The sequence below is a fragment of the Rattus norvegicus genome, chromosome 9, assembly GCF_021556685.1.
Source record: "Rattus norvegicus strain SHRSP/BbbUtx chromosome 9, alternate assembly SHRSP_T2T, whole genome shotgun sequence".
Taxonomy (NCBI): domain Eukaryota; kingdom Metazoa; phylum Chordata; class Mammalia; order Rodentia; family Muridae; genus Rattus; species Rattus norvegicus.
The window spans coordinates 20,335,489-20,363,472 of NC_141542.1; the positions used below are offsets into that span (position 1 = coordinate 20,335,489).

At 43.0% G+C, this 27,984-nt stretch overlaps 1 protein-coding gene and 1 pseudogene across 4 annotated transcripts; both read right to left on the reverse strand.

The window, feature by feature from the left end:
* Positions 1–117: 117 nt before the first annotated feature.
* Positions 118–27,984, reverse strand: LOC148003437 (uncharacterized). 4 transcript variants are annotated; one of them, XM_087568774.1, is made up of 6 exons: positions 27,570–27,984; positions 12,327–12,593; positions 7,387–7,546; positions 5,924–6,055; positions 5,072–5,255; positions 118–905 (listed from the first exon to the last, which is right to left on the reverse strand). In XM_087568774.1, exons 2-6 carry the CDS (start codon positions 12,358–12,360, stop codon positions 900–902), a joined length of 516 nt encoding a protein of 171 aa, XP_087424900.1. In that variant the 5' UTR covers positions 12,361–12,593; positions 27,570–27,984; the 3' UTR covers positions 118–899. The 4 variants fall into 4 exon arrangements, with proteins under 4 accessions (XP_087424900.1, XP_087424902.1, XP_087424899.1 ...); XM_087568776.1 differs by lacking the exon at positions 12,327–12,593; XM_087568773.1 differs by lacking the exons at positions 12,327–12,593; positions 27,570–27,984 and adding an exon at positions 8,276–8,490.
* Positions 16,962–17,411, reverse strand: LOC148003438 (reticulocalbin-1 pseudogene; annotated as a pseudogene).

The following is a 27,984-nucleotide window of genomic DNA, read 5'->3' on the forward strand; positions in this document are numbered from 1 at the left end:
GAAGTGATTTGATGCCCAGTCCCCATGAGAAAGCAGAGATCCATCCCTCCCTGATAGCTGTGGGACTTCAGATGTTGACACTAATGATCAATAAAGAAGGTTCTTAAGAGTGAAGAGTTTGAGATTACTACTTTATTGACCGGAATACATCCAATTTACTTGATAGTAACCAGATGCAGGTAGTCAATATATACAGTCTATATCCTTATCAAAATAGAAAAGCAAATGAACAAAACAACAACAGATAAATAATAAATCTTCAAATGAATAGAAGGAAAACCAAATAACCAAAACAATTAAAAATTAACCAAACTTTAAATAGAAGAATTGCGCTAAGTATTCTTTTGCTGCTCCTTTTGCAGAATAGACTTATAGCCTGTGGCTTGCCTTGGAGACATAGTAGACAAGCAGTTAGTGATGGTAACAATCTTTTCGAGAGGAGTGGAAGTAGGTCTGTTTTGTTGGAGTGGGGGTATTAAGGAAAAAGCCTACCAATACTGAGTATAAATGATATTACAGACTTTGTCACAAAGTCTTTCCAATGTTGTGAACTGATCTCCATGAAACTCTTCTGGATGACCCATCAGGACAAGTACAAATTTACCCATGCACAGTCTTTCTGGATGACCTGCAGCTCTTGATTGATGTGCATCAGCACTTCTCTGAGTCCCTCAAAAAGTACACACTTGTTGGAGAGGCTGAGGTGAAAGTACAGCCTATTCAATCCAAAGAAGTTAAACCAAAGGAGGAAAATGCAGTCCACAATTGCTATGGACACTACAGATGAGACGCAATAGTGGTGTATTTGCTGTGCACACTTAGTTCTCCTCCTGTAGCTCTTCTCTCCAAGGGAGATCTTGTCCTGGTCCGTGTCATGTTCGAGTTTCTGCTGGAGAATTTCAGACCTAGCAGAGCAAGGGAATAAAGATTTATTGAGTGGTTGTCAATTCAGCTCTCCCTCTTACATCAGCTCTATTCAGTTGGACAATCCAGCATGACCTGTCAGCTGAGGTCAGTCCCTGCATCCCCAAGTGACATAGAGTACCTGCGCTTGGATTTATATCTCAGCTTTTAACACTGCTAGAATTTGAACTGTGGACTATGCACTGTGCTGGGATTAAGAGAAAAATGAGCATTTTTCCCCACTGGTCCAGGTATATGACATTGAATAATAACATTGTAGCTATGTCTGAATCTGAGTTCAAGAGAGGTATGAGCAAACTAGAATACCATGTGGATTCCTTCTGGAGAACATGCCCAGAATTGAGGTGAAATTTCTGATTATGTTAGCACTGAAGGAACCCGTCTAGTTTCCATTTGTAACCACTGTATCTGCAAATACACAGAGAAGCCATCTCACTTCAAATTCATGCTCACCGCACAGATCCTGTAATCACTGAGAATGTGCTCCATGCAAATCTTCCCAGCGTACACGTGGACATTAGAGGTGATTGTCATGTAGAAACAGAACAGCACCCCTGCAAGTCTATGGCTAGTGTAAGGCAATTTGTTAGAGGACAGAAGAGAAAATGTCCTCAGATCTTTCCGGAGAGATCACAGGAAGAAAGGAGTAGAACATAGCAAGAAATGCAGAGGATCATATATATTGTTTCATGGGCAAAATTCACATGAACTGTACCAGAACAATACTCTGAGTAGCTCCTTAGCTGCCTGAGGCTGAAATCCAGGTGGGGTGGTCATCCACCCAAAAAGGGTATTTATATAGGGAAAGGATATTCAAATGGCTTCTTCCAGCCTATGTTCCTACCTGAACATTAATGCTTAATGTAAAGATTCCCCAGGATTCGCTGGAGGCATAAAAACAAATGTTGAGTGGGATATGTACATAGTGGCCAGACCTATAGACAGCTCAGTCAGTGATGTGCTGTCCTCCCATAAACCGTCATAGACTCAGGGTTCTTTCCCCATTAACAATCTGGCTTAGCAAGTTCCAAAGGCCGTGTAGAGCTGTCTTGTTGCTCAGCAAAGGATCATATGTTGGTGGTGGACTAGACTCTTGTTCTTGTTCACTCTTTCAGACTTTCCCCAAAGTGTGCAACTTCTTCTAATCGGAGCTGTCTTTACCATAGCCTGAGTGACTTCATGCCCAAAGCTAGAATCATAGGAAATCTCCATAACCAGGATCCAAATCAACAAATTTTCTCCCCGTAATGTGATTGTTCCACAGATAATTTGAATAAGTAAGTAAAAGCTTGCATGGATTATCTCACACTGAATCAGAATCTATGGAAGGGCTCCATCGTATGGTACACTTTTACCTCTTGGCTGATGGACGTCTGGATAGATTCTCCTTCAAGGTTACTCTGGGACCACTACAACACTGATGCTCCCTAGTTGCAATGGCAATACCTACTCCTTGTTGTGGAATCACTGGGTTAACTAAAACTTCTGTTCCACTTTCTGAACATGGCTTCTCATAGGGCTACCTGTTCTTACACTGTCAGACCCATTTGAAGCTCATCATTTCTCCTAACCCATTGAGGCTGAAATTAACTGAGAGAAAATGATGTTGATCGACAGCACTTGCAGAATGCTACACAGATAACATAGAGGAGCGCTTTGGATTATCTGTGCACCTGAAGGGGTTCCTGAAACTGCCCTGTTCTTGCACCACAGCATAGCTATGGGACTGTTTCTGGATGACGATACAATTCCAAGCAACTCAAATTCTCAATGAATAAAATCCAAGCCAAACTCCCAGGGGAAGTTGTAGTGTGCCAAGGTAGCTCGAAAGAAATGGTAGCAGGCAATGTGGAAAGCAACCTTGGAGAAGACACAGTGAGTGACATAACCTTCCAGTGGGCTTTCACAATTCACAAAGAACAGAGAAGCAACATAAACTCATGGATTTTATAGAGAAGCCTTGCCTTTACCTCCCAGTACTCCATTCCTTTGATGTGCTCCAAAGGATTTCAATGCAGATCAGTAGTTTTGCCCCTAATCACTTGAAAATCTAACTTTACAGGTGTTTTTGTGTCCTCTTTTTGGGGGTTGCATTTCTAAAGGATTGTATTGTCCTGCTTCTACACCATAACAAAAAGGGACCTGCAAGCTCTAGGCCTGTACCATTTGTTACCCCTGTTAAACACGACTCACTTGAACATATTTCCACTCCTCCCCCAGACTTCACAAGATAATTCTGTTCTGAAATTTTTGGAAATAGAATAAATTAGTAATTTAAGTGTCCTTTTGCTGTACAGAGCTAGATGGAGATGCCAAATGACTGGGCAGCTCTATTTCATGTTCCATGGATGTAAAGTGAACGCTTAGAGTACTTTTCTCATGAAACTTGGAAATAGAGGGAAACACACGTTCACTACTGCAAACACACACACACACACACACACACACACACACACATATATACCCACACACACACCACACACACACACACACACACACACAAACACACACACAAACACAGACACAGAGATACACACTTGCATGCACAAATGAAAACTTTGCTCTTATGCAGCACATTTCCTGTTGAGTGAGGAATTAGTGGGAACAATGCTGTGTACAAGTCTCTTAGACACAAGCAAGATGTGCTGCCCTGGCCTGTACTCATTTCCACTTCAGGAAACCTTTCTATGCAGATACTTGCTGGTGCGACAAGTAAGTTACATGTTCTGCACAGATAGCCTAAACAACACAACATCAAATCCCCGAGAGAGAGATTTCTAGGAAAAGACTCCATCAAGCTCTATGCTGACTCATCATAGGCCCCTCACTAAAGCTACCCTGTTTCCTTCATAGAAGACTTTGGAAGCATCAGAGAAGACAGTGACTCACGGTCAGTTACCAGGAACATTTGACCACATTAGAGTTCCTGTAATATTAAAACAACCTCAATGTCAGTCAGAAAAAGGCTAAATAAATAACATACAGTGAATTTTCTGAAATGCAGCACTGTGTACAATATTGAGAGGGAATCTATCCTGAAAGAATGCAGTGCCCATGATATAGTCAGCAAAGCAATGTCAGCAGAGGGTTGCACTCTAGGATTCCATGCAATATCATGGGGAAGCCAATAAGACAATCCAGAACCTTCCCGGGGGATAACTCTGTTCAGGTAAAGTGAAGAAATCTAATCCTTATTTTTAAAATAGGTGAATGGTTTAAGAATGTGTTGAGACAAATAAGAGAGGGGGCTCATCTTGGAACTGGACGAATGATGCAAAGACTGCTGGCCAGCACAAAACAGGAAGCTTCATGTTTGTTGAGAGACCTAGGCTTAAAGGACTAAGTTAGATAATGACTGGACAAAACTGCATGTCATGAACTGGCCTCCCCGCATGCTCCCTAAGATGCAGGTCAGCACAGCAATGCACCTTTCTTGGTGAGAATTGGGGGTACATATGGATAACTTTGTTCTTGAAGTCTCAAATCTCTCATGCCAGCCCTCAGCCTTTGAGAAACCTTTTCCACATCCTTGCTCTTCTAACCAGCTTCAGGTTGTAAGGCCCAGTTATGAACTCTCCAGGAGCACTCAAATAAGACAGGACTGACATGCTGATACACAGGCTCTGTAGTTACCCAAGATCTAAGAAGCATGAAGTCACCATCTTCATATACAGGGACATGAGGGGAGGAAGAACAAAAGCCACCACAAATGACAATGAGAACCATTTCTTTGGCATTTCCACCAGGCTCTCCTCCTTGAAAACTACTTACTTCCTGAGTCTTACACGATCCCTGTAAAGAAAATGGGCTCTGGGCTTTTGCTTCATCCCTCAAAGCCCTGCTCTAGTCTAAAGAGGGGCTCCCACATAACACCCTCCATACATAATGACATGTAGTTCTCTGCTGTGTGATCAACCTATTTCCCTTAATGAAGTGCAGATTCTCGAAGAGCAGGAGCATTTGCTTTCCAAACATGCAGTTTCTTGAAAAGGGGCTATCTCCACAGAAAGCTTTGTAAACCATCACATGAATGAACACTTGGATGAGACCTAGGTCAGGACATGGATCAGTCAATAGACAGTTACATTGGTTTGTCTATGGTTATGGTAAGACCTGAGGACAACCCGACCCTGAGCCCTAACCCTACCTGCTGTGGCTTGGCTCTGGGGTCACAGATGTTCATTCCGGCCTCTTCACAGAGCCTCTTTGCCTCCACAGAGGATGCTGGCAGTGCAGTCTGCTCCACCAGCAGTTCTCTCTTCTCATTCAGCAAAATCTGTATATTGTTCTTCAATTGAGCTTGTTCACGCAGGAGGTGGTATTGCCTGATGCTGAACCACAAACAAAAAATGGTAATCCCAGCTAGCTTCTATTTGCCTGTCACTCCTGCAAGTCCAATCATCCCTTCAAGGGTCCTCATCCTCAGAAATCCCCAGAATAGAGCCACACTATACAAGTTAGCACCAATTAGAGGAGGTCAAATCCAGAGCACACATTAAACATGAATCAAAGTACTTCTGAAAATCCTGACACTAAGACGGTTTATATAAATCAAGGTAGAAGAGATGGTCCATAAGCGAGCTCGTATGTCCATGGTATGGTGAAACCATCTTCACGTTGTGGGGAAAGCCCGTCTGAGGGGGAGTTGAAGACCCAATAGCTATAGATTCTTTCCATGTGTTTCTCATGGATCACAGATCTTTAAATCTCCTGTCAGAGTCCTAGAGATTCAGAGTTGATTGATATTCCCATCATGGTGCAAACCTTTTCTATCTAGAGGAACTTTAACGGGGAAAATAACAATTGGAGGGTCTTCTACACCCTTCTCATGTAGGACAACTGAGTCCAAGAGCTACAAATCCGAGACCCTTGCCAGGAGGCAGGCTTCTTGTTAAGAGTCAGACACTACAGAACCAGAGCCCTGACTTTGGTTCAAAGTCATACAGGACAGAAGCATTCCCTGCCTAGTGCTGGGTTCTCATCTCTGTCTGCGACTCACCGGTAGGAACTGTTCACTTGTATGAGCTCCTTGTACCTCTCCATGGCATCACTTATTGAGTTGGTCATCATTTGCATAGCCATCATTCTCATCTCATGTTCAGATTGAAGGACTGGCAATTCGACATGCAGCCTGGGTTAGGTCATGGCCAAAGGAACAAATAATGTTTTGAACTCACGATTTCAGAATTAGGTGAAATGTAAACAAAAATATATAATAAAAAATTTAAAATTCAAGGAATGGTGGAAGGGAAGAAAATGGCAAACTCAAAAACCAGACCAAAACCCAACAGTGAGACTCAATCCACAGAAAATATTTCTGTGTAAATAAGCAAACATTTGTTTTGAAATAAGGACTCCTTGGAATCCTGAGAGATATGGTTCTGCAAAGACTCACTATATAGGAGGGGGCAGAGCCTGAGAGCTGCCTGTTTGGGAATAACAACTGTCAAGACCACAGTGACCATTTCTAAGTCACAATAAACAATCCCTGGATAGTTAAAAAAATAAAAAAACTAAAGATCAAAGCAGGTGAAACAAATTAGGTGAAATCAGACTGTTCTCTCGATTACTTAAACTCAGTATGTACCACATACTTGCTCCTTCAAAGTATTTGTACTGGTTAAGTTTATTATCCCGGGCACAGGACAACAGAGCCACGGTACCAGTTGGAGGGACCTGACCTTCACGAGCTGGCCAGGTGAGCATGATGGAATTGACTAGTTCAGGAAGAAGATTCCTCCAGTCTGTGCCACAGCTTTGGGCCCAAGAGAAAGCTGTGATGACATTTCTCTTGTTTTGAAAGCAGGTATACTCAATCCTTGGTTTCTATCGTTACATGAATTCCCAGAGGGCATAACTAAGTTTGACCGGGAAGAGGATTTATAGCACCTCCTCCCCTCGGGAGAGTCCTGGGTGCCACCAAGGTATACAGAAGGAGCAAAGTGCTCTTTTGATCACTGTGGGCCTCCACGTACTCATCACGATCATGACCTGCAAAGTGTTGATCAAACAAATCCTCAGACCCCATCAAAGGTCCCAGACGTCCTGATCCTGAGTAAAACACCACATATACTTCCACATACACACATAGCAACCCATATCCAAACACATTTAGAATGCCAACTACATGCATGGAGGTGCCATAGAATCAGTGTATAATGAACAAATTCAGAGGAAAGAGTGATGACGTGCAGGCATTTCATTCACACACACAGTTGCAGCAAGTGTGAAAAGGTCCTTCTAGCTGTTGACAGAACCAATGCTAATCCAAGAGGCTCAGGGTCAAGTACAAAAGAGGTTGACCCTAAACACACAGCACCTAGCTTATCTCACAAGCAAATGCCTGCCAAAGCTCCTTAAAATCCAGAATGAGAGGTGAAACTTTCTCGTGCTATGAGTAAATCTTGAGGTAGCAGAGAGAAAGCGCAAGACAGTGAACAGGTTACTGGGCATAATGACTACCTGTGGTCCCACTCATCATAGATATAAAGATCCAGGATTTGATAAAGTTCATCCCTCTCGAATTGACACTTCTGGATTTCAAATTTGAGTTCCTCCAGTTCCTTTAGACACTCCTCTTGCTTACTGATGACATTTTGGGATGATGCCTTCCTACCAAAACCTGTAGACAGATAAACCCAAGTGAATTTGCATATTTGATGGACCATGGGCAGAATAGATCATTCTGAATCCGAAAAGGAGGTTGAGGAAGGGGAAATGGTAGAGACTGGGTGAATCCCTGAAAGAGCAGAAAAGCTTTCTTAAAGGTTGATTCTTAAGCTATGTCCCTCTTCCCAACCTCTAATGCCATACACGTGCCACACTCACTATTACACAACTCCCGGCACTGAAAGTTATAATCTGACTGAGACATAAACATCTGCGACATTGTTATCTCATATCAGATGTGGTGCAGATAATCCTGGAGTTCATAATGACTTCATAATGCTTAGCACCATCAAGCTCTAACCAAGTGTGGTCCAGCCCAAAGTGTCTGAGAACTCAATTCATGACTAGGGGTGCATCCTTCCTTGTTCTCGCCATCAGAGACTTCTGTAACATACAGTAATCTAGAGGATAAAGTGCTTCAACTCCCAACCATGGATGGTCACATTGTTAATCTCACAGTGCCTACTCCTGCCAATCATTGACACTCACAGTTAAAAAGCTTCAAGAAAAGACACTGAAGTCTTACAACTTTATGGCTTTCTCTCAAATTAAAGATCAGGAACTCCTGACTCTTGGTTTGCCTTTGAAAATCCCAAGGCTCCTGTTTGTAAGGCCTAGTCTTAGAAGGCACATCTCAAACCTACCTCCTTGAGGATGTTCCCCAACTCTGCCCACGACTCACCAAGCCTTCCCCAGAATGATTTCCTCCTTCTTGTTTCACTAGAGACGGGGTCAGCTTCCCTCTGACCTGGTGCGGTCTCTCCTTGATCAACACTTTCCTTCCGAAATAGCCTGAGCAGCTGGCGAAACATGCCTGCTTGTGAACCCAAAGGGAACTGAAGTAATATCCCAAAGGCAGTTGGTGTCACCACAACACTGGTGACATCACAAAAGATTCTAGGGATCTCTTAGATACAATAGACTGTCCAGTGAACATCTTACTGATGATGTCACTGGAAAATTCTATGGCCTACCTACTAACCAGCTTTCCCCACACTGATGAATTTCTGTGGGGAACCTTTCCTCCTGTCTCCCATGTGTCACTGGGAATACCATTTGGCAACCTCTATTTCAAAGCTAGATATGTCTCTCTGCTTCATTAGAAGGCAACAATGCTTTTGCTGGGGAGGGTTGCTTACAACCCTGATTTGGAGAACAGATTTTTCTTAGCACCCAAATCTCTAGGGGCCAAGGAGGGGGCAGTTTTTTCTTAAAAGTAAATCTACTACCCGAGACAATGCATGTGACATACATTTCGATTCTTAAGCTTTTCCCTTTTTGTGGAGGCCAATATGTTTCTTCTATACCTCTGAGTGTATAAAACCGAGAAATAGTTGATTAGTGTGCAGTCCTTGACAGCTGACATTGTTTCCAATTACATATCCATGTATTTCACAAAATCAATGGTCTATAATCCTATTTTTTTGCAATAAAAACTCCTTTTTCTTGGGAACATAGGGACCAACTACAGGGCATATATAAAATAATAAATTTCTTTCCCTTTTATATATTAAGTAGGGCATCCTCCCTTTCTCAAACATAACAAGAAAATTAAATTGGACGTCAGTGAGCAAATGTCAACTTGGAGCTTGTGTTACTACATTGTAACTATATAGCCATCACTTCTCCAATATCATTCTTCCTGAATAGGCAAGTCTAGGCATGAGAATATTGGGGGCTGCACCATGATCATTTACTCCTACCAAACATAAGAATCAGGAGGATGGGAAGGGAGTGGAATGGCCTCAGTTCAGGTTGAACCTCAATTTTAATGGGTCCATAAGTTCAGGAGGGAGTCCATTTGGCATTGTGATATATGGATTCTGTCTTCTTATCCTTGGTGTTATAATTCCACCTGAATGTGTGCTATAATGCCACTCCACCTCACAGATGTAAGAGTGAAAATCATGTCTGACCTTTCTGGGAAGAGCTCTGCCTTTTACTACCATCTAGAGTTATACAATATCACTTTACAAAGCTCAGAAGAGAGGGGTGCAGATGTGCACCCCTTAGAAGTTGAGGATCTTTTCTTCTAATTAAGGCACTTGTTTTTCCTATGTAATTTTTCCCTTCCTCTTTTACTAATGGTGGCTGACTTCTTTCCTGGCCTGAGGTAAACTGGAGTCCAATCTTTTGGATTACTGAACCTTCTATTTTTGAGATGACCAGCCCACCAAGTGTCCTACTGCATACAGAAGGTATGAATAAGTCTCATGGGCTGGAGTAAGTTAAAAACGTCTGTGACAACAAAGAACTGATTAAGAAAACAAGAGACCAGCTGCTCATCAAGATCACAGTTGTATGATAGTAAGAAAATGTGAATAGGGCATCGGGTGAAAAGATAAATTAATTAGGAGGTCATAGGCCTAGAAGGGTTAACCTTTGCTCTCAGTGGAGCTGCCATTCTTTCTGCCATTCCTCGCCCTCTGCCACAGGACCAGAGACTTCCCCAAAAAACTGGCTGGCCTTGCCAAAGACCTGGCAGGGCTTCTCCCTGTAGAATAGGAAATGCAGAGTCCATGAGGACTCACCAAGAGGTCTCCTCCACACAGGTTCCTTGTTGTCAAAGGGAAATGTTCCTGCAGAATCCTGCCATGGCAGCAGGAATTTCAACCTGGCTGCTCTTGGTTCAGCTCACTGGGTGCAGGCCTGAGGCCCAGGGGTATCTGGGGAAAGAAGTAGCAGGCACTACCTCACAGCTCTCTCTTTGTTGGATGCAACCGCTAGGATTGTGATGGGATTTTTTTTCTTTGTGTGTTTATTAGAAATACCTACAAAGCTGATTAAAGTTGCAACATGCCTTCATACCCAGCGTGCAGAATGTTTTTAAATCATTGTTGTTCCTGTTGTATGTTTGGATTTTGTTTTTTCATCCCCTCAGGAAATTTCCCTGTGCTTAGAATGTTAAGCACGTGCTCGGGAGGGATTGATTATTCAAGTTAGCCAAAGTTTTTGTTCTCAGTATACACTCCACAGATGATGCCATTTCTTACTTTCAAATAAGAAAACAGTCATAGAGAAGTAAATTAACCTGTAAGCTATCACAGAAGAAACACATCACGATTGTGGAATGGCACCCCAGTATTTTGTATTTCCTAAGTTATTTTTATTTTAAACTTCTTTTTTCTTTTTCTTTTTTTTTCCTCATCATAGGTTTGTTTATTTTTTAAGAAGATTTAAAGCAGTGAGGTAACACAATGGAATTCTGTAATAGTCTACAACTACCATTGCATTCTGTGAGACCTTCCTGTAGAAAGAGATCCTACTGTCATTTTGGAATATGAGAAGTCATAGTAATGGGCAGACCAGTCTTGATAATAATACAATCTAGAATTAGTTTGGAAGCTTCTTTTGCCACCAGCATGCTTTCAAGCAGAAGCGCTTGAAAGAGCCTGGCAGAAGGAGGTTCATGTCCTCCATTTCTCAGAGCAAGTACCATCATGTTGCTGTAAACTTCATCCTCACAGCAAAAACAGTGATGCATGGTCATGCACTGTTCCAAAGAAATGTCCTGGAGATCCTGAGTTCTATACAGAAGGTGTGTATTTCTAACACTGTCCTGTGTATGGTGTATATGTAGTGAGAGACACAGATGTATACAGAGAAAAGAAGAGATGAGAGTCCAGGAAAGATCATTGTTCTGTCATAGCCCTTTGCTAAAATCCCTGCCCTGTGGTAAACCAGGTCTGCCCCTTTACCTGTTTTTTTTTTTTTTTTCTTTTTTTTCCAGAGCTGGGGACCGAACCCAGGGCCTTGCGCTCTACGGCTGAGCTAAATCCCCAACCCCAATTTTAAAATTTTTTATTGGGTTTTTTGGGTACATTTCATTTTTTTTAAATCCTTAAATGTATATTTTTATTCCTCTCGTCCCATTTACAAGGTGGAATTTCACCTGTGATTGTTAGTCCAGATGGTTTGGTCAATGGCTTAGATATCACCTTGGCCTAGTTTCCTTGGCATAAGCTGAGTTAGAAGCAGACTCAAAGATTCAGGACCAACAAATAATGAATTCCACTACATCTGGATACCTAGCCTCACAGCCAGGAAGGGACTGGATTTCCATTCACTATTTAAAAAAAATGCAGTTCATTAACATGTAAAAAAATTTCTCACGTATATTAAAGTGTTTACCATGGTCATACAGTTTTCAAATACCTGGCATTCATCTTTTTCCAAATCCTAAATTTCTTTCTTATTCACATTTTCTTTTTTTGATTATTTCTTAGTATTATTATCATTTTTTAAAATTTTAGTTTTTTTAATAGATGTATACTTTTTATTCAAACGTTATTCCGTTTCCCAGCTTTTGGTCCATAACCCCCCTGCCTTGCCCTCTCCCATATGTATGGTCCCCCAATCCATGCCACTTAGAAACCCCTTCCCGGACAATCCCCTGCACTGAGGGTCCAACCTTGTTAAGAACAAGGGCTTCCACTTCCACAGGTGCCCCAACAAGGCTATTCTCTCCTACATATGCAGTTGGACCCCTGGATCAGTCCATGTATAGTCTTTAGCTAGTGGTTTATTTGGTTGGCATTGCTGTTCTTATGGGGTTGCAAGCGCTTCAGCTCTTTGAATCCTTCCTCTAATTCCCATAAATGGCGTCCTGTTCTCAGTTCAGTAGTTTACTGCTAGCACTAACCTCTTTATTTGACATGCTCTGGATGTGTCTCTCAGGGGAGATGTATATCTGGTCCCTTTCAGTAAGCACTTTTTAGCTTCATCAATCTTACCTAGTTTTGGTGGATGTATATATATTGGCCACATGTGGGGCAGGCTCTGAATGGCTGTTCCTTCGGTCTCTGTTTAGATTTGGCCTCCATATCCCCTCCTATGGATATTTTTGTTCCCCATTTTAAGAAGGAGTGAGAGCATCTGCACTTTGGTTATCCTTCTTCTTGAGTTTCCTGAGATCTGTAGATTGCATCTTGGGTAATTCTAGGTTTTGGTCAATATCCACTTATCATGAATGCATACTGTCAGTGAGGGGTGCTGAGAATCTGGAATAGAATGAGGGAGAAGAGATGTGAAGAAGGACTCCAAGACAAGAGTCTGATCAAGGCGACAATTTTATTTTTCCCCAAGGCTGAATTTGTACCATAAAAAGGGTAACAGAGAGAGGGGGGGAAGTAAGAAACATTTACCCACTCCAAGGACACAATATTCATGTGGTCAGGGAATCGGCTGATGTTGACAGGTTGTCAGAAAGGTCACAGGTTTGTCATATCTATTAGTCAGCAGGATGTTGGTTTTTCAGAAAGGTTACAGGTCATGACATTGGGTATCTTAATGTCACACGTTATCATATGATTATTCATCTTGACCACCACATTTGTATTAGTCTTCTGCAGCTGGCTGGGGATTTTCCATGAACCCAGTCATACTTAATGCTAACCATAATAATAACATCAATAATGGAGGGCTTCAAGGCCATCGCTCCCAACAGCATACCAAGTGTGTTTTTCTGTGATTGGATTACCTCACTGTGGATGATATTTTCTAGTTCTTTCCATTTGCCTATGCATTGAACGTAGTCATTGTTTTTGATAGCTTAGTGGTACTCCATTGTGTAGATGTACCACATTTTTCGAATCCATTCCTCTGTTGAAGGGCATCTGAGTTCATTCCAGCTTCTGGCTATTATGAATAAGGCTGCTATGAACTTAGTGGAGCATGTGTGTTGTTGTATGTTGGAGTATCCTTTGGGTATATGCCCAGGAAAGGTATAGCTTGGTCCTCAGGTAGTGGAATATTCAATTTTCTGAGGAACCTTCAGACTGATTTCCAGAGTGCTTGTACCAGTTTGCCATCCCAGCAACAATGGAGGAGTGTTCCTCTTTCTCCACATCCTCGCCAGCATCTGTTGTCACCTGAGTTTTTGATCTTAGCCATCCTGACTGGTGTGAGGTGGATTCTTAGGGTTGTTTTGATTTGCATTTCCGTGATGACTAAGGATGTTGAGCATTTCTTTAGGTGCTTTTCACGTATTTGATATTCCTCAGCAGAGAATGTTTTCTTTAGTCAGAACCCCATTTATTAACAGGGGTGTTTGGCTCTCTGCAATCTAACTTCTTGTGTTTTGTGTATACTTTGGATATTAGCCCTCTATCAGATGCAGGATTGGTAAAGATTCTTTCCCAATCTGTTGGTTGCCTTTTTGTCCTAATGACACTGTCCTTTGCCTTACAGAAGCTTTTCAGTTTTATGAGGTCCCGCCATTTGTCGATTCTTGATCTTAACACATAAGCCATTGGTATTCTGTTCAGGAAATTTTCCTTAGTGCTCATGTCTTTGAGACACTTCCCTACTTTTTAACTATTACTTTTAGTGTATCTGGTTTGATGTGGAGGTCCTTGATCCACTTGGATTTAAGCTTTGTACAGGGTAATAAGAATGGGTCAACTTGCATGCTTCTACATGCTGACCTCCAGTTGATCCAGCACCATTTGTTAAAAATGCTATGTTTCTTCCATTGGATGCTTTAACTCCTTTGTCAAAGATCAAATGACCATAGGTGTGTGGGTTGATTTCTGTGTCTTCAATTATGTTCCCCTGATCTGACTGTCTGTATGCCAATACCATACAAACTATTGCTCTGTAATACTGCTTGAGGTCAGAGATGGTGATTTCCCCCAGAAGTTCTTTTATTGTTGAGTATAGTTTTTGCTATCCTGGGTTTTATATTATACCAAATGTCGGCAAATTGCACTTTTTACCTTTTTAAAGAATTGAGTAGGAATATTGTTGGTGATGGCATTGAATCTGTAGATTGCTTTTTGCAAAATGGCCATTTTTTACCATATTCATCCTGCCAATCTATGAGCATGGGAGATCTGGACATCTAAGATCTTCTTCAATTTCTTCAGAGATTTGAAGTTCTTGTCATACAGATTTTTTACTTGCTTGGTTCAAGTAACAGCATGTTATTTTATGTTATTTGGGACTATTGTGAAGGGTGTCATTTCCCTAATTTCTTTCTCAGCCTGTTTACCCTTTGAGTGGAGGAAGGCTACTGAATTTTTTGAGTTAATTTTATACTCGGACAGTTTGCTGAAGTTGTTGATCAGATTAAGTAGTTCTCTGGTGGCATTTTGGTGTTGCTTAAGTAGACTATCATATCATCTTCAAATATTAGTGTTTGATTTCATCCCTTCTAATTTTTATCCCTTTGACCTACTTTCATTGTTTGATTGCTATGTCTAGGACTTTCAGTACCATATTGAAAAAGTAGGGAAAGAGTGGGCAGCCTTGTCTTGATTTAATGGGATTCCTTCAATTTTCTCAGTTTAATTTGATGTTACCTAGGGTTTGATGTATTTTGCATTTTCCTATATTTAGATTCAGGCCTTGAATTCCTGATCTTTCCAGGACTTTATTAATGAGAGGGTGTTGAATTTTGTCAAATGATTTCTCAGCATCTAATGAAATGATCATGTGGTTTTTTTTCTTTGAGTTTTTTTATATGGTGAATTTCGTTGATGGACTTCCGTATATTAAACCATCCCTGCATCCTTGCCATGAGGCCTACTTGATCATGATGGATGATTGTTTGGATGTGTTCTTGGATTCAGTTTGCAAGAATTTTATTGAGCATTTTTGCATCAATATTAATAAAGGAAATTGGTCTGAATTTCTCTATCTTTGTTGTATCTTTGTGTGGCTTAGGTATAAGAGTAATTGTGGCTTCATGGAAGGAATTTGGTAGTGCTATGTCTGTTTCTATTTTGCGGAATAGTTTGGGCAGTATTGGTATGAAGTCTTCTATGAAGATCTGATAGAATTCTGCACTAAATCCATCTGGTCCTGGGCTCTTTTTGGAAGGGAGATGTTTAATAACAGTTTCTATTTCTTTATGAGTTATGGGGTTGTTTAGACGGTTCATTTGTTCCTGATTTAACTGTGGTACCTGGTATCTGTATAGAAAATTGTCCATTTCTTTCACATTTTACAGTTTTGTTGAATATATGTTTTTGTAGTAGGATCTGATGATCTTTTTAATTTCTTCAGATTTTGTTGTTATGTCTCCCTTTTATTTCTGATTTTATTAATTTGTATACACTCTCCGTGATCTCTGGTTAGTATGGCTAAGTGTTTATTTATCTTGTTGATTTTTTCAAAGAACCGGCTCCTGGGTTTGCTGATTCTTTTGATACTCGATTTTGTTTCTTCTTGTTTGATTTCAGCCCTGAGTTTGATTATTTCCTGCCTTCTACTCCTCTAGGGTTTATTTAATTTTTTTTCTAGAGCTTATAGGTGTGCTGTCAAGCTGCTGAAATATGCTCTCTCCTGTTTCTTTTTGCAGGCACTCAGCTGTGTGTTTTCCTCTTAGCGTTGCTTTTATTGTGTCCTATAAGTTCGGGTATGTTGTATCTTCATTTTCATTAAATTCTAAGAAGTCTTTAATTTCTTTCTTATGTCTCCAATGACCAAGTTGTCATTGACTTCAACCTCCATGTATATGTGGACTTTCTGTACTTTTTTTTGTTATTGATCAGCAGCCTTAGTCCGTGGTTTTTTGATAGGATGCATGGGATTATTTCTATCTTCCTGTATCTGTTGAGGCCTGTTTTGTGACCGATTATATGGTCAATTTTGGAGAAGGTACAATGGGATGCTGAGAAGAAGGTATATCCTTTGGTTTTAGGGTGGAATTTTCTATAAATATATGTTAAATCCATTTGTTTCATAACTTCTGGTAGTCTTTCTATGTCTCTGTTTAATTTCTGTTTCCCTGATCTGTCCATTGATGAAAGTGGCGTGTTTAAATCTCCTACTATTATTGTTTGGTGCAATGTATGATTTTTTTGAGCTTTAGAAAGGTTTCTCATTGTTTAGGGACACAACTGCTATATACTTGACAAATATAGCAATAACCCAGAACATCCGCAGGAAGCCTGTGACCGTTGGCCACATGAGGATGATTGTCTTTCAAAGTTCATCATGATTTTTGGTAAGATCTTCCGCGTAATTGGTGGCTTGGCTTCCCACAAACATGTTCCAGTTGTCTACAATCTACTCCTTGGACAGCATCTCATGCTTGTTTTTGTCTGACTCATACACCAGATGCCGGGCCTCAGCCTGTGCATGGTCATAGTCCTGAGGGAGGATCCAGTGGTGAATCTCATTCTAGTCCAGCTTCCCATCCTTGTTCAGATCTGGGAAATCATTGAACTGCTCCCCAGACAAAACCCAGTCTGTCTTAGGGCAATTGTCCTCATGGGAAAAAGATGGCCACAATGTACTCATCCTGGTCCACAAAACCATTCCCGTTCTTGTCGATATCCTCCAGGGTTCCAGAACTACAATCTCCTTCATATGTTCTAAATCCTCTTAGTGCAGAAAAGAAATGAACCCATCCTGAGTAGCTGTCAGGTCACCGTCAAGGCCTTAAACCTCCTCTCATCTCGAGGAGGCAACTTTTTAAAGTTGTGAAGAACAGAGCTATCTTGGAATTCAGCAAGGTTTCCCAGGTAGTAGCCATAGGTGGCCTGCTTGTATTCTTCCCAGGAGATATTTTCATCTATGTCCCTATCATAATCCTTCCAGAGTTTAGCCACATTATGGTTGATGGATATTTTCTGTACCTGTTTGATCCAAACTTTCAGGTCTTCAGTAGTAACAAGGCCGCCTCCATCACTGTCAATTGGATCAACAATTTTCCCCAGCCTCTCCTGCTCTCGTCCAGGCTTAGCTATCAAAGTCTTGGAGTCCTCCTTGCCCAGGAAGACCTCATGATCGTACAGGGAGCTGTGCTTGTTCTCTGGTGGCCACTCGCCCAGCTCTGAATCGGGACAAACCATGTGCTCCTTGCTCATCATGCTCTTGGCCCTGAACGCCAGGATCAGTGCCAGCAGCAGCCCATGGAGTGTCCCAGGCTGACACCATGCACCACAGTCACGATCAAAGGGAGGCAGCAGGGAAGTAGGGGCTCAGAGCAGCTTAGCCACTGTCCATCCCCAGAGAGGGCTTTTGTTACATGCCAAATGTTATCCCTTTTCCTGGTTTCCCATCCACAAAATCCCTTATAGCACAGCTCCCCCTTCTACTATGAGGGTGTTACCACATCCAACCAAACACCCAGGCCTACCTGCCTCCCTGTTCTGGTTTCCCCTACGCTGGGGCATCAAGCCTTGACAAGACAAAGGGCTTCATCTCCCATTTGTGCCCAAGAAGGCCATCTTCCTCTACATATGCAGCTGTAGCCATGGGTCTGTCCATGTGTACTCTGTGGATGGTGGTTTCGGCCCTGGGAGCTCTGGTTGTTTCTTACTGTTGTTCTTACGGGGCTGTAAACCCCTTCAGCTCCCTCAATCCTTTCTCTTACTCCTCCATTGGGGACCCTGATCTCAGCTAAATAGTTGGCTGCAAGCATCTGCCTCTGTATTTGTCATGCTCTTTACCCCACTCTTTTGAGCAGATCACAACAGTGCAACGAAGATTTATTGTCTTGGAGTGATGATCTGTAGACAAATAGATGATTTCTTAATTCTTAATGATGGTTCTATAAGAATTCCTAAAATTAGATTAGTAATTTTAAGCTTTTATAATAGGACTGCTATCATGTTTTCTCTGGTAATCAAAATTGCATTGAGAACCCTGCCTTTCTTAAAGTGTCATGAGTTAATTGCTTCTGCAATACCAAGCAGGTATCTACAAATTAGAGCCCATCCTAAGAGGGTATAAACCAATTAACTAAGGGTCATAAAAAGAGAACTAATGATTTACTATAGGTGCAAGGACGGAACATACATAATTGACTGGATTTGCCTATAGGTAATTTCACTTATTCTTTTCTCATAAAAATTACAGCTTTTAACTCTCCATGAATGTGTAGAGCCAGTGACAGATGGTGACGGTTTATCCTGATGATTACTCTTCATGGATATGCATGTAAACATTGACTGTCGTAAACTGATTATCCAACTTATGATTTGAATTCCTGTGCAAACTTGTGGTGAACTTTTCACCATGTGATGCTGTGTTCAGAAAGATATACAAATGCTGAGGACAAAGAGAGAGAAAGCTTTTTAGACAGAATTGAACAGAACAGAACAGAACTCAAGAAGAACTTAGAAGTAAAGGCCTAGCGTTGAGAGTAAGGCATTGAGAGTAAGGAAATTATTGTGTCATAAGAGCAAGATGAAAGGAGATAAGAAGAAGAGAGCAAGGAGAACCTTTTAAACCAAACTTTTTGGAGGCAAACTTTTGTAGAAATTTTAGGAAAACTGAACAACATAGAAATAAAAGTTAAAATCACTGCTCTTCAGTCAGGCTCACTTTCTAGCCTCTGCTCTTCAGTCAGGCTCACTGGCTAGCCTCTGCTCTTCAGTCAGGTTCACTGGCTAACCTCTGCTCTTCAGTCAGGCTCACTGGCTAGCCTGTCCTCTTCAGCTGGGCTCACTGGCCTATGGGGCCCTAGCACATTGCTTAACCATCTGCTCATGACTGCCTGACCACACTGATCACCTGACCGCCCTGACTTCTTAAAGTCATTCTCTAGAAAGAGCACAAGAAACCAAAGAGAAACACCACAGGGACCTTTTACAATGGGCTTTTTTCAACCTTAAGTACTTTCGTTATTTCTTTAGAAAAGTGAAATATAATTTCTGTAATTCATATGGCCAAGAGAGCTGTGCAGTAGTCATAGCTTTATGGAATTTGGTGCTAAATCAAAAGATTCCTTTATTCCATTACAATGTTATCTGTATGTTGTAAGATGTATCTTTGGAAAACACAACACCAAATTCCTAAAATCTAGATGTTTTAGGACATCAGCTCATGGAGAAACATAACTGCTTACCTATCTAGAGTTGCCTTTTTTGCTATACTGCAGGTACAATCAATTTTCCACACTACTTCCATGATATTCAAGAATGATTAAGAGAAAAATAAGATGAACATAATGGTCAGAAAGGGGATTCTGTCAAGTTGTCTTGTGTGGGACAAGATACCAAGCTATGACTGCTAAGCCTAAAACCATCTGTTCCCGAAACTGACAGAACTTACAGAAAATACATACTTTCTTATCATTCCTCTTCCCCGATGGTCAGAGATTTATTGAGCACCTACTACTGAAAGAGCGTACCCCAAAACGGGGTGGGGCGCCCCCAGGAATCACGAGAAGCCATTCTTGACGTAACAGCAAGAGGTAGCTTTATTAACGAGATCCCAGGTCTTAGCGGGATCCCGGGTCGACACGTATCTCACACAGGAGACAGAGGAATCAACCCCGAGCTTCCAAACTCGGGGGTTTATATAGGGGAGGTAAGGGGCATTCGCGAGGTTACACATGATTGGTCAATTCAAATGGTGCACGGTTAATTTTGGCGCGAAATGACATCAGCAAGGAGTATGTGTTATCTAGCAGCTCAGCAGGCAGGTAGGGTGGCTCATCTCACTCAGGGGGGTGAAGGAAGAAGGGGAGGGTGTCCTTGGGGAAGGAAGGATGGTCAGTGTCCTTGGGGCTGATAGCTGGTTTGGCAAGTCCTATCTCTGGCTCTCTCTCAGGCACATCCGGTCCTGCACATCCGGACTCTAACAATGAGCAACCTTTATGAAACTCTAGTTCTGCACATTCGGGCTCTGACAATGAGTAACCTTTATGAAACTCTAGTTCTACATTCCCCACTTCTTTTTTTGTTAATAGTTCTAATCCTAGAACTTCATGGAGAACTCAGCTTCATCTAGCATAACAGCTTGGTATTGTTGTCTTAACATGAGGATTCTAACCTGGACACTATCCAAGCCTATCCACCAAGGTCATGACTAGCTTTTAGAACTTCTAAGCTTATACAGACTGTGATCCCTGAGGCACAGTCCCAAGAAGTGTTAAGAGTACTAACATAGGCAATGTTACATCATTTGTAATGGAAATCAAGCCTATCCCACACCTATCTTGATAGAACCCAGGACAAACATGACTGAATTTCCCTCTAGGTCCCAGCTCTCAGCCCCAACAGCTAGTACACGGCTGGTGAGGGCTGAGAATTGACAGCTCTCAGGGTGGTCAGCAGCACCAGGTACGGTCCTTTCCAGCGAGGCTCGAGTGTCTGGGCTCAGTGTAGCTGCAACCTAGAACTGATGGGATGTCTCAGGGGTCTCCGGGGCATAGGCTGCTGTCAGCTGTGAGCAGATTTCTTTCTGTATCACCTGTAGGTCTTTTAGCCTGGCACAAAAATCGTTATTACTATGGCACTATGACATGTTGGTTCAGTAACATCATCTAATACAGTTGGGGGGGGGGGCTGAGGCCCCATATCAAAGGGGGTAAGGCTGAATCTGGAAAGGGTATTTCTTGCTCTGAAGAGAGCAAGAGGAAGGAGTGTCACCCAGTCTGCGCCAGTCTCCATGGTTAATTTAATTTGGTCAGGGTCTCTTTTAAAATTTTATTTATTTACTCTACCTGTCCTGAACTTTGAGGTCTGTAGATACAATGTAATTTCCAATTGACCTCTAAATACTTGTCCACACCCTGGCTTACCTTGGCAACGAAAGTAGGGCCTTTGTCAGACCAGATTACCTTGGGCATTCCAAATCCGGGGAAGATTTCTTCCAGAATCTTCTTGATGATTGCAGAGGCCATCTCTCATTTGGTGAGGAAAGCTTCTATCTATTCCTGAAAAAGTATCTACAAGCACTAGGAGATACTTGTGATTATATTTTTCCTGTTTTATCTCAGTGAAGTTCACTTCGACTTTTCACTAAACTCTCTAGGTCTCTTTGCCCTGTTTGCTTGCTAAGCATTCACTTATTGACATACCATATACTTTCTACTGTCTCTCTGGCTAAAATCTTAAAGTCTATTACATACACTTAACTACTTGGATAAACTTTTTATCTCCTAAATGAGTCCATTTCTGTATTTGGCAAAGTGAGTCTTTTCTTTGTTCTCTGGGGAGTATAGCTTTCCCCTCAAGTGTGCCATTGTCCTTTATCTTTTAAGCAATTTGGGCCTTTTCTAAGTGAGGCCATCCCTTAGTCCGATCCTAGTTCTCAGTGGCTGTCTCTTGCAGGCCTGCAACCAGGATAGGCTCCTGCATAGCCATTTCCCCAGCCACTTTATCTGCTTTGTTACTGCCCAGTGCCACTGAATCTCTTCCCTCCTGATATCCTGAGCAATGAATAGTACTCACAGTTGTTGGCTTCACCAGGGCATCCAAGAGATGGTAAAGGCATCTGCGGCACTGATGTACTGGGGGGTTGAGGTTCAGCCATCCCAGATGACGTCGTGTTGTCCACCACGGCAGCACCCACTTATCTCTGACCTTCATGTTCCCGTCTGTAGACAAGGTAGCCTCGGCCTTCAGCAGGGGTCAATCAACCAGTCGCAGAGGTCTTTTCTCCACCCATGGGCTTCTGCCAGTGCTTGACACTCGTGCTGTGGTGGCTCCAGGTCCAGATTGGGCAGCAAGGTGACCAGATTGTCCCCAACCAGTGGAGAATCTAGTCCATGGCAGCTGACCAGTGGTCCCATCTTTTGGGACGTTCTATTCAAAGGCAAAACATCAGCCACTCTATCACAGTTTAAGTCCTGGATTGGGTGATAATTGTTAGTGCCCGGCTGGCAGGAATGATGTGTTCCAGGCAGAACAGGACTAAGTCACACATCTCCCAGCATCAGGTACTGGTGCACTGAGACAGGTCTTAAGCTCCACATACACAGTCTGTAGATATGCATACACATGGCCTCACCCAGCCATTTCAGCCCACGCAAGCCATTTTGGAGAGCAATTTTCTCATGAGCAAGGGATAGGGGCAGTCAGGGATGACCATGAATTAGTGGGTGGGTTACCCGGCCCACGCCAAGGTCCACTGTTCTTCGGGCAGTCCATAAGTATTGTTCGTTGCCAGTAGCCCCTTGCACTCAAGGTCTTTGGATATTGGCCCACTGGGGGGCATAGGAGCACAGAGCATTGGGTCCCTGTATCCACACTTCCCTTCTTTCTCTATACATAGCCAGCACTCTAGGACCAAGAGGCTCTCCAGTGGCCCCTCTTGTTCTTCTTGGGCAGTCCCTGACCCAGTGTCCTTTTTTCTTTGCATTAGGCACACTGATCTTTAGCCAGGAATTCTCTTCTGTTGCCAGGTACTATCTTCCTAGGTTCCCTAACTACTGTGGCCAGTATATGTTCCTCTCTCATCTTTTATCTCTCTTTAGCTCTCTAATTTCCTCTTCTTTTTTGTCTCTTTTCTTCCCTAGCTTCCTGCTCTTTTTACCTCTTTCATTCTTTCTTTCTTTTTTTTCAGTCTCTCTGCATCTTCTTCTACAGCTATTAGGTGCTGTCCACTTTTCTGCACAGACCCTGAACCACGCATCAACTTATTTTCTCTGCAACTTACAGTAACTCTCTCAGTGACTTAGCTTAACCCTTCAAATTTCTGTAACTTTCTCTTCATATCCTTTCCTTATCTTAGCCAGATTGGTGGGGCATTTTCCAGCCCCTCAGAGACCCACCCTTGGAGCCTGGCGGCAGACCTGGCACTCCCTACCTTCAGGCATCTGAAGAGAGCAGGCAGAAGTGAGGGCCTTCTATCCGTGTTGGAACCTTTTTTCTGGCCTCCAGTAGGATTCTGTCTTTCCTCAGTGGTAAAGAAAACCTGTAACAGTTACTATCAAGCATCTCAAATGGGATGGTGAGAAAACAAGAGAATCTTGTGAAGAGGGCAAACAGCATTTATCTCTCTTCAGTGTCAGCTCCGTGGCTTTGCCTCTCAAGAGAACCAGCCTCCAAATGACACTAGGCTTTTAGTAACAACTAATAACAAAAGGATGGAGAAATGGTTAGAACCTGGTTGCTAGATGCCAGGTGGCTGACAAAAGAATCATAACCAGTTCACCTGGGGCTATCAGGACCTCAGTAGTAGCCCTTTACCAAACTGTCTCACTGGGTTTAAAGGCCCTTGGAAAAGAAAACATTAATCCTGACCTTGGCCACTGCCAAAGCCTGATTTCTAAATCTTGACTGGCAAAACAAAACAAAGTTCTTTACAGCTTGTTGAATATTCTTTGAAACTATTTTAGGGGCTCTTTTTTTGTCCCCCAACCTGGGGCATTTTAACCATAGGGGCAGGAACTGGCTGCTGTGGGGATAGGACCAAAGGCACTCTTCATGTTAATGATGACCAGCGAGAAAATTAATTTAGTGCTGGAGACTGACTCCTCCCTTGGAATAAGGCCTGCAGATAAGGCAGGCTTCCCTAAAGAACTTCTCTTAATGAGCGCTCTCCTTCTGTGAGCAAATGTCAGAAATTCCTTTCTTGTTCTTGTTTACCTTATAGCCCCACCTAGCTCTCAGCCTTTTTACATCATTCTTCCTGTAGCATTTCTAACACAGCCTGTCCCTTTTTTTTTTTTTTATTGCCTGTTGACAGCATTTCTGATCTTTTAGGCAGCTATGCACTAAGTGTCAAACCGGCTGAAACTCCGCCTTTAAGATTCCTTACTCCCAGGCAAAATTTAAATCTTCCCCAACTCATCACCGCTGGCTGCGAGCACAAGCACAGATAAAACACTGTTTTACAATACCACAGAAATCAATCCAGACAAACAAGACCAAGACAAAGCATCCTATAACCAATTTCCACAGATGCCTGGTACCTTCAGTAGCTGGCCCAAACTGCAGCTTAACCTTAGCTGCTTCTGGGATACCAAACACAGGAATAGAATACAGACAACAGACACTAACACATCTAAGCACACTTGTCTGTGCCTATACTCAAATAGGCAGCCGAACTCGACCTCCGAAGTCAAGTCACAGTCAGATCTTTTTGACTGTCCGTTGCCGGGTCCTCCCGACAAAATTCGGCTCGTGGAACGTCTCTCACGCGTCCCAGATCCAGGACCTGACAAAGGCTGGCTCGCGGAACGTCTCTCACGCGTCCCAGAGCCTGCGCGATTGGGGTGTCCCCCGGTGCGCTTTCTAAAAAGGAAAAAAAGAAAGAAAAAGACTATTCGGAGTAGGAAACCCTTCTACTCACAGGCGCCTGTCCGGAGCGGGAAACCCTTCCACTCAAGTACACTCAAATACGGGGCAGGGAACCCATCTGCCCAAGTGTACTGTCTGTCCCGGGCAGGAAACCCTTCCGCCCGAGTGCACTCAAATACGGGGCAGGAAACCCATCTGCCCAGATGTACTTGAAAACGGGGTGCACTCAAATTCCGGGTGGGAAGCCCTTCCACCGGAGCACACCCAACTTAAACCTTAGACCATGGCACAATACACAGTACGAGAAGCACAACGTACACACACACACATACATACACATACACAGCAGCCGCTTTCAACACTCACACCAACGTACCTCCAAGTGGCATTTGGGATTCCAGGGGGTCACGCTCCGATCCCAGACGAGCCCCCAAATGAAAGAGCATACCCCAAAACGGGGAACTGCGTCTCTCGCTCCGATCGCGGGGTGGGGCGCCCCCAGGAATCACGAGAAGCCATTCTTGATGTAACAGCAAGAGGTAGCTTTATTAACGAGATCCCAGGTCTTAGTGGGATCCCGGGTCGACACGTATCTCACACAGGAGACAGAGAAATCGACCCCGAGCCTCCAAACTCGGGGGTTTATATAGGGGAGGTTAGGGGCATTCACGAGGTTACACATGATTGGTCAATTCAAATGGTGCACGGTTAATTTTGGCGCGAAATGACATCAGCAAGGAGTATGTGTTATCTAGCAGCTCAGCAGGCAGGTAGGGTGGCTCATCTCACTCAGGGGGGTGAAGGAAGGGGAGGGTGTCCTTGGGGAAGGAAGAATGGTCAGTGTCCTTGGGGCTGATATCTGGTTTGGCAAGTCCTATCTCTGGCTCTCCCTCAGGCACGTCCCGCCCTGCACATCCGGACTCTGACAATGAGCAACCTTTATGAAACTCTAGTTCTGCACATTCGGGCTCTGACAATGAGTAACCTTTATGAAACTCTAGTTCTACACTACGATCCTAGCACTGTGCATCTAAGGGTGTAATGGCAAATCAAAAACTCAATAAAAAGCTTAATTAAGCAATAAAGAAAACTGAACCATAATTTTGAAACTCAGAATTCAATATAAGCAATACCACCATTTCTTTAACTGGTGATTTCTGAAAACTTCATCATTTTTTCCATGGGCTTCTACAGTAATGATACTCAGTCTCGATTTTGTAAGTCACAAATAGGCAACTCACACTTCTTTCTTGGCTCCCACAACTGTCAAAGGGAACAACATTGTCGCTGTCCTTTGTGCTTCCCTATCAATACTGCTATGGATGGTAATAAATTCCAGTCTTTTAAATGTGTAAACAGGCCACCACTTGACGGCAAAGGTTATTATAATTACCCAAACCGGTCTATTCTCTAAAATTTTCACATACATTTTACTGATACCACAATGCAAATTCACCACAAACATTTAACCAATGAAAACAGAAATATTGAATAGCTCTGCAAATAGGATCAATAATCACATACACTTGAAAACAACTATCATGGAAACAAACGACGTAATAGGAGAAAAGATACATCACTAAAAGGTACAGAAGCAGCAAAAAAGACACTACATTTCATGGTTTAAAAGTAAGGTGATACACTTGATCTTTAAAGACAGGCAATGTACTTGATCTTTAAGCCCTTCAACTGTGCCCTCTCTACATAGAAACTGCAGTAAATGACAATCTTTTGTAAGATTTATTTATTTATATGTGAGACCATGCAGCTGTCTTCAGACACACCAGAAGAGGGCATCAGTACTCCTTACAGATGGTTGTGAGCCACCACGTGATTGCTGGCATTTGAACTCAAGACCTCTGATAGAACACTTGGTGCTCTTACCCACTGAGCCATCTCTCCAGCCTCACAATGGCCTCTTACACAGCATCACAGTGGTCTATTTCACTAGATGGCTCCAGGGTGATATCAGAGAAACTTTCACAGTTCCTGAGCACTTCTGAGTTCAAATACCACCAGTGCCCACTCTGTGCTGTTGGCACATTCTGACCTGTCTCCTAAGGGTTGTCAGCCACAAAACGGACACGTTAGCACCAGACAGTATTCACTGCCCTATCCTAAAAACCCCCTCGATTCTGAAAAAGCGACAATCCATGCTTGCTCCATATTTGAGGAAGCCAAATGGTTGATCTGGCTCAAGGCTCTACTTTTCTTAGCTCATCAACTTTCTTTTTCCACTTCTTGTCACAAGAAGTATTTTTTTATGCTGCAACTACACTGCAATGTGTGAAGGAAACCACCATAAACTCTGGGTGCCACCTCTTGAAATTTAAAATTCACAAAACAATTCATGGGTTTCTAATCAGCACCATGGAAAATAAACAAAAACAAGCAAAACCATTCCAAAGGAACTTGCTGGTCTGGAGGCCTGCTCATAGCAGGTAGGAAAGAATTAAATTATGCAGAACTGTAATCTCTCAGAGCTTTGGAGGCTAAAAAAGAGGAAATCTCTGTTTATGTTTCCTTTCTCTGAGTAATTGAAGGAGGGTATTTTACATCCTCCAAATACAATCTCTTGCAAGGGGCAACCAATTACAAAGTAGATCAGAAGAAATCTATTAAATGATACATTCATTGCCTGAGGTTTTAAGAAAATATATTCCCACGATCCCTGTCCATTAACATACAATAGAAACATTACAGGGAGTGTGCCAGCAGGCTAAGCTGCCTCTGAAAAGCCTGTCCTGCCCTGGCAGGTACAGGTCATTTAATTCTAAGTCAATCTGGAGAGAGGTGACAGCCCCAAGTTGCTCTGGGGATGTCAGAGCACAGCTCTCATGCACACTCCTATTACCTCTCCATTCTTTCCCAATGCCATGAGCTTTCCAATCCCTGCTTCAGCTCTCCATACATCCCTGAACCCTCCCTTCCCCTACCCAATGGGCTCACTTTGCATTGCCTCCTTCTGCCACTGCTTTCCCAGGACAGGGGAACGGGGGGGGGGGGGGGGGGCAGAAGGAGCCTAAGTAGGGGCGCGGGTCTCCTACCTACCTTGTGTCTGCTGCTCTGGTGGTGCAGCCGGCCCTGCTTGCTGCTTGCTGTCCCTGGGAACCAGACCGGAGGTCGGGCTAGGGGTCCGCGCGAGCTCCACGCCTCGAGGTCCCCTGCCAGGGCTTGCCTGGGCTTCCTCCCTGGACACTGCCAGGCTGCAGACTCCATTGGAAACCCCGCCGCTGTCATAGCGCGCCCTCTTGTGGCCGATGTGACCCCCAACGCCGTTACCGCCCCCTTCCCTGGCTGCTTCTTCTGCTTTTTCTTTTCTTTTTTTCTTTCTCTTTTTGTTTTCAAAGTGGCGCCTGCGAAGAGCTCGCCTCCAGCAAGGAGGACATCGTGCAGGCAGAATCACCTCTGGGCCCTGCCGGGGTCGGAGAGGGAGAGAGAGGAGTCAGCTTGGGCGGCGGCGCCC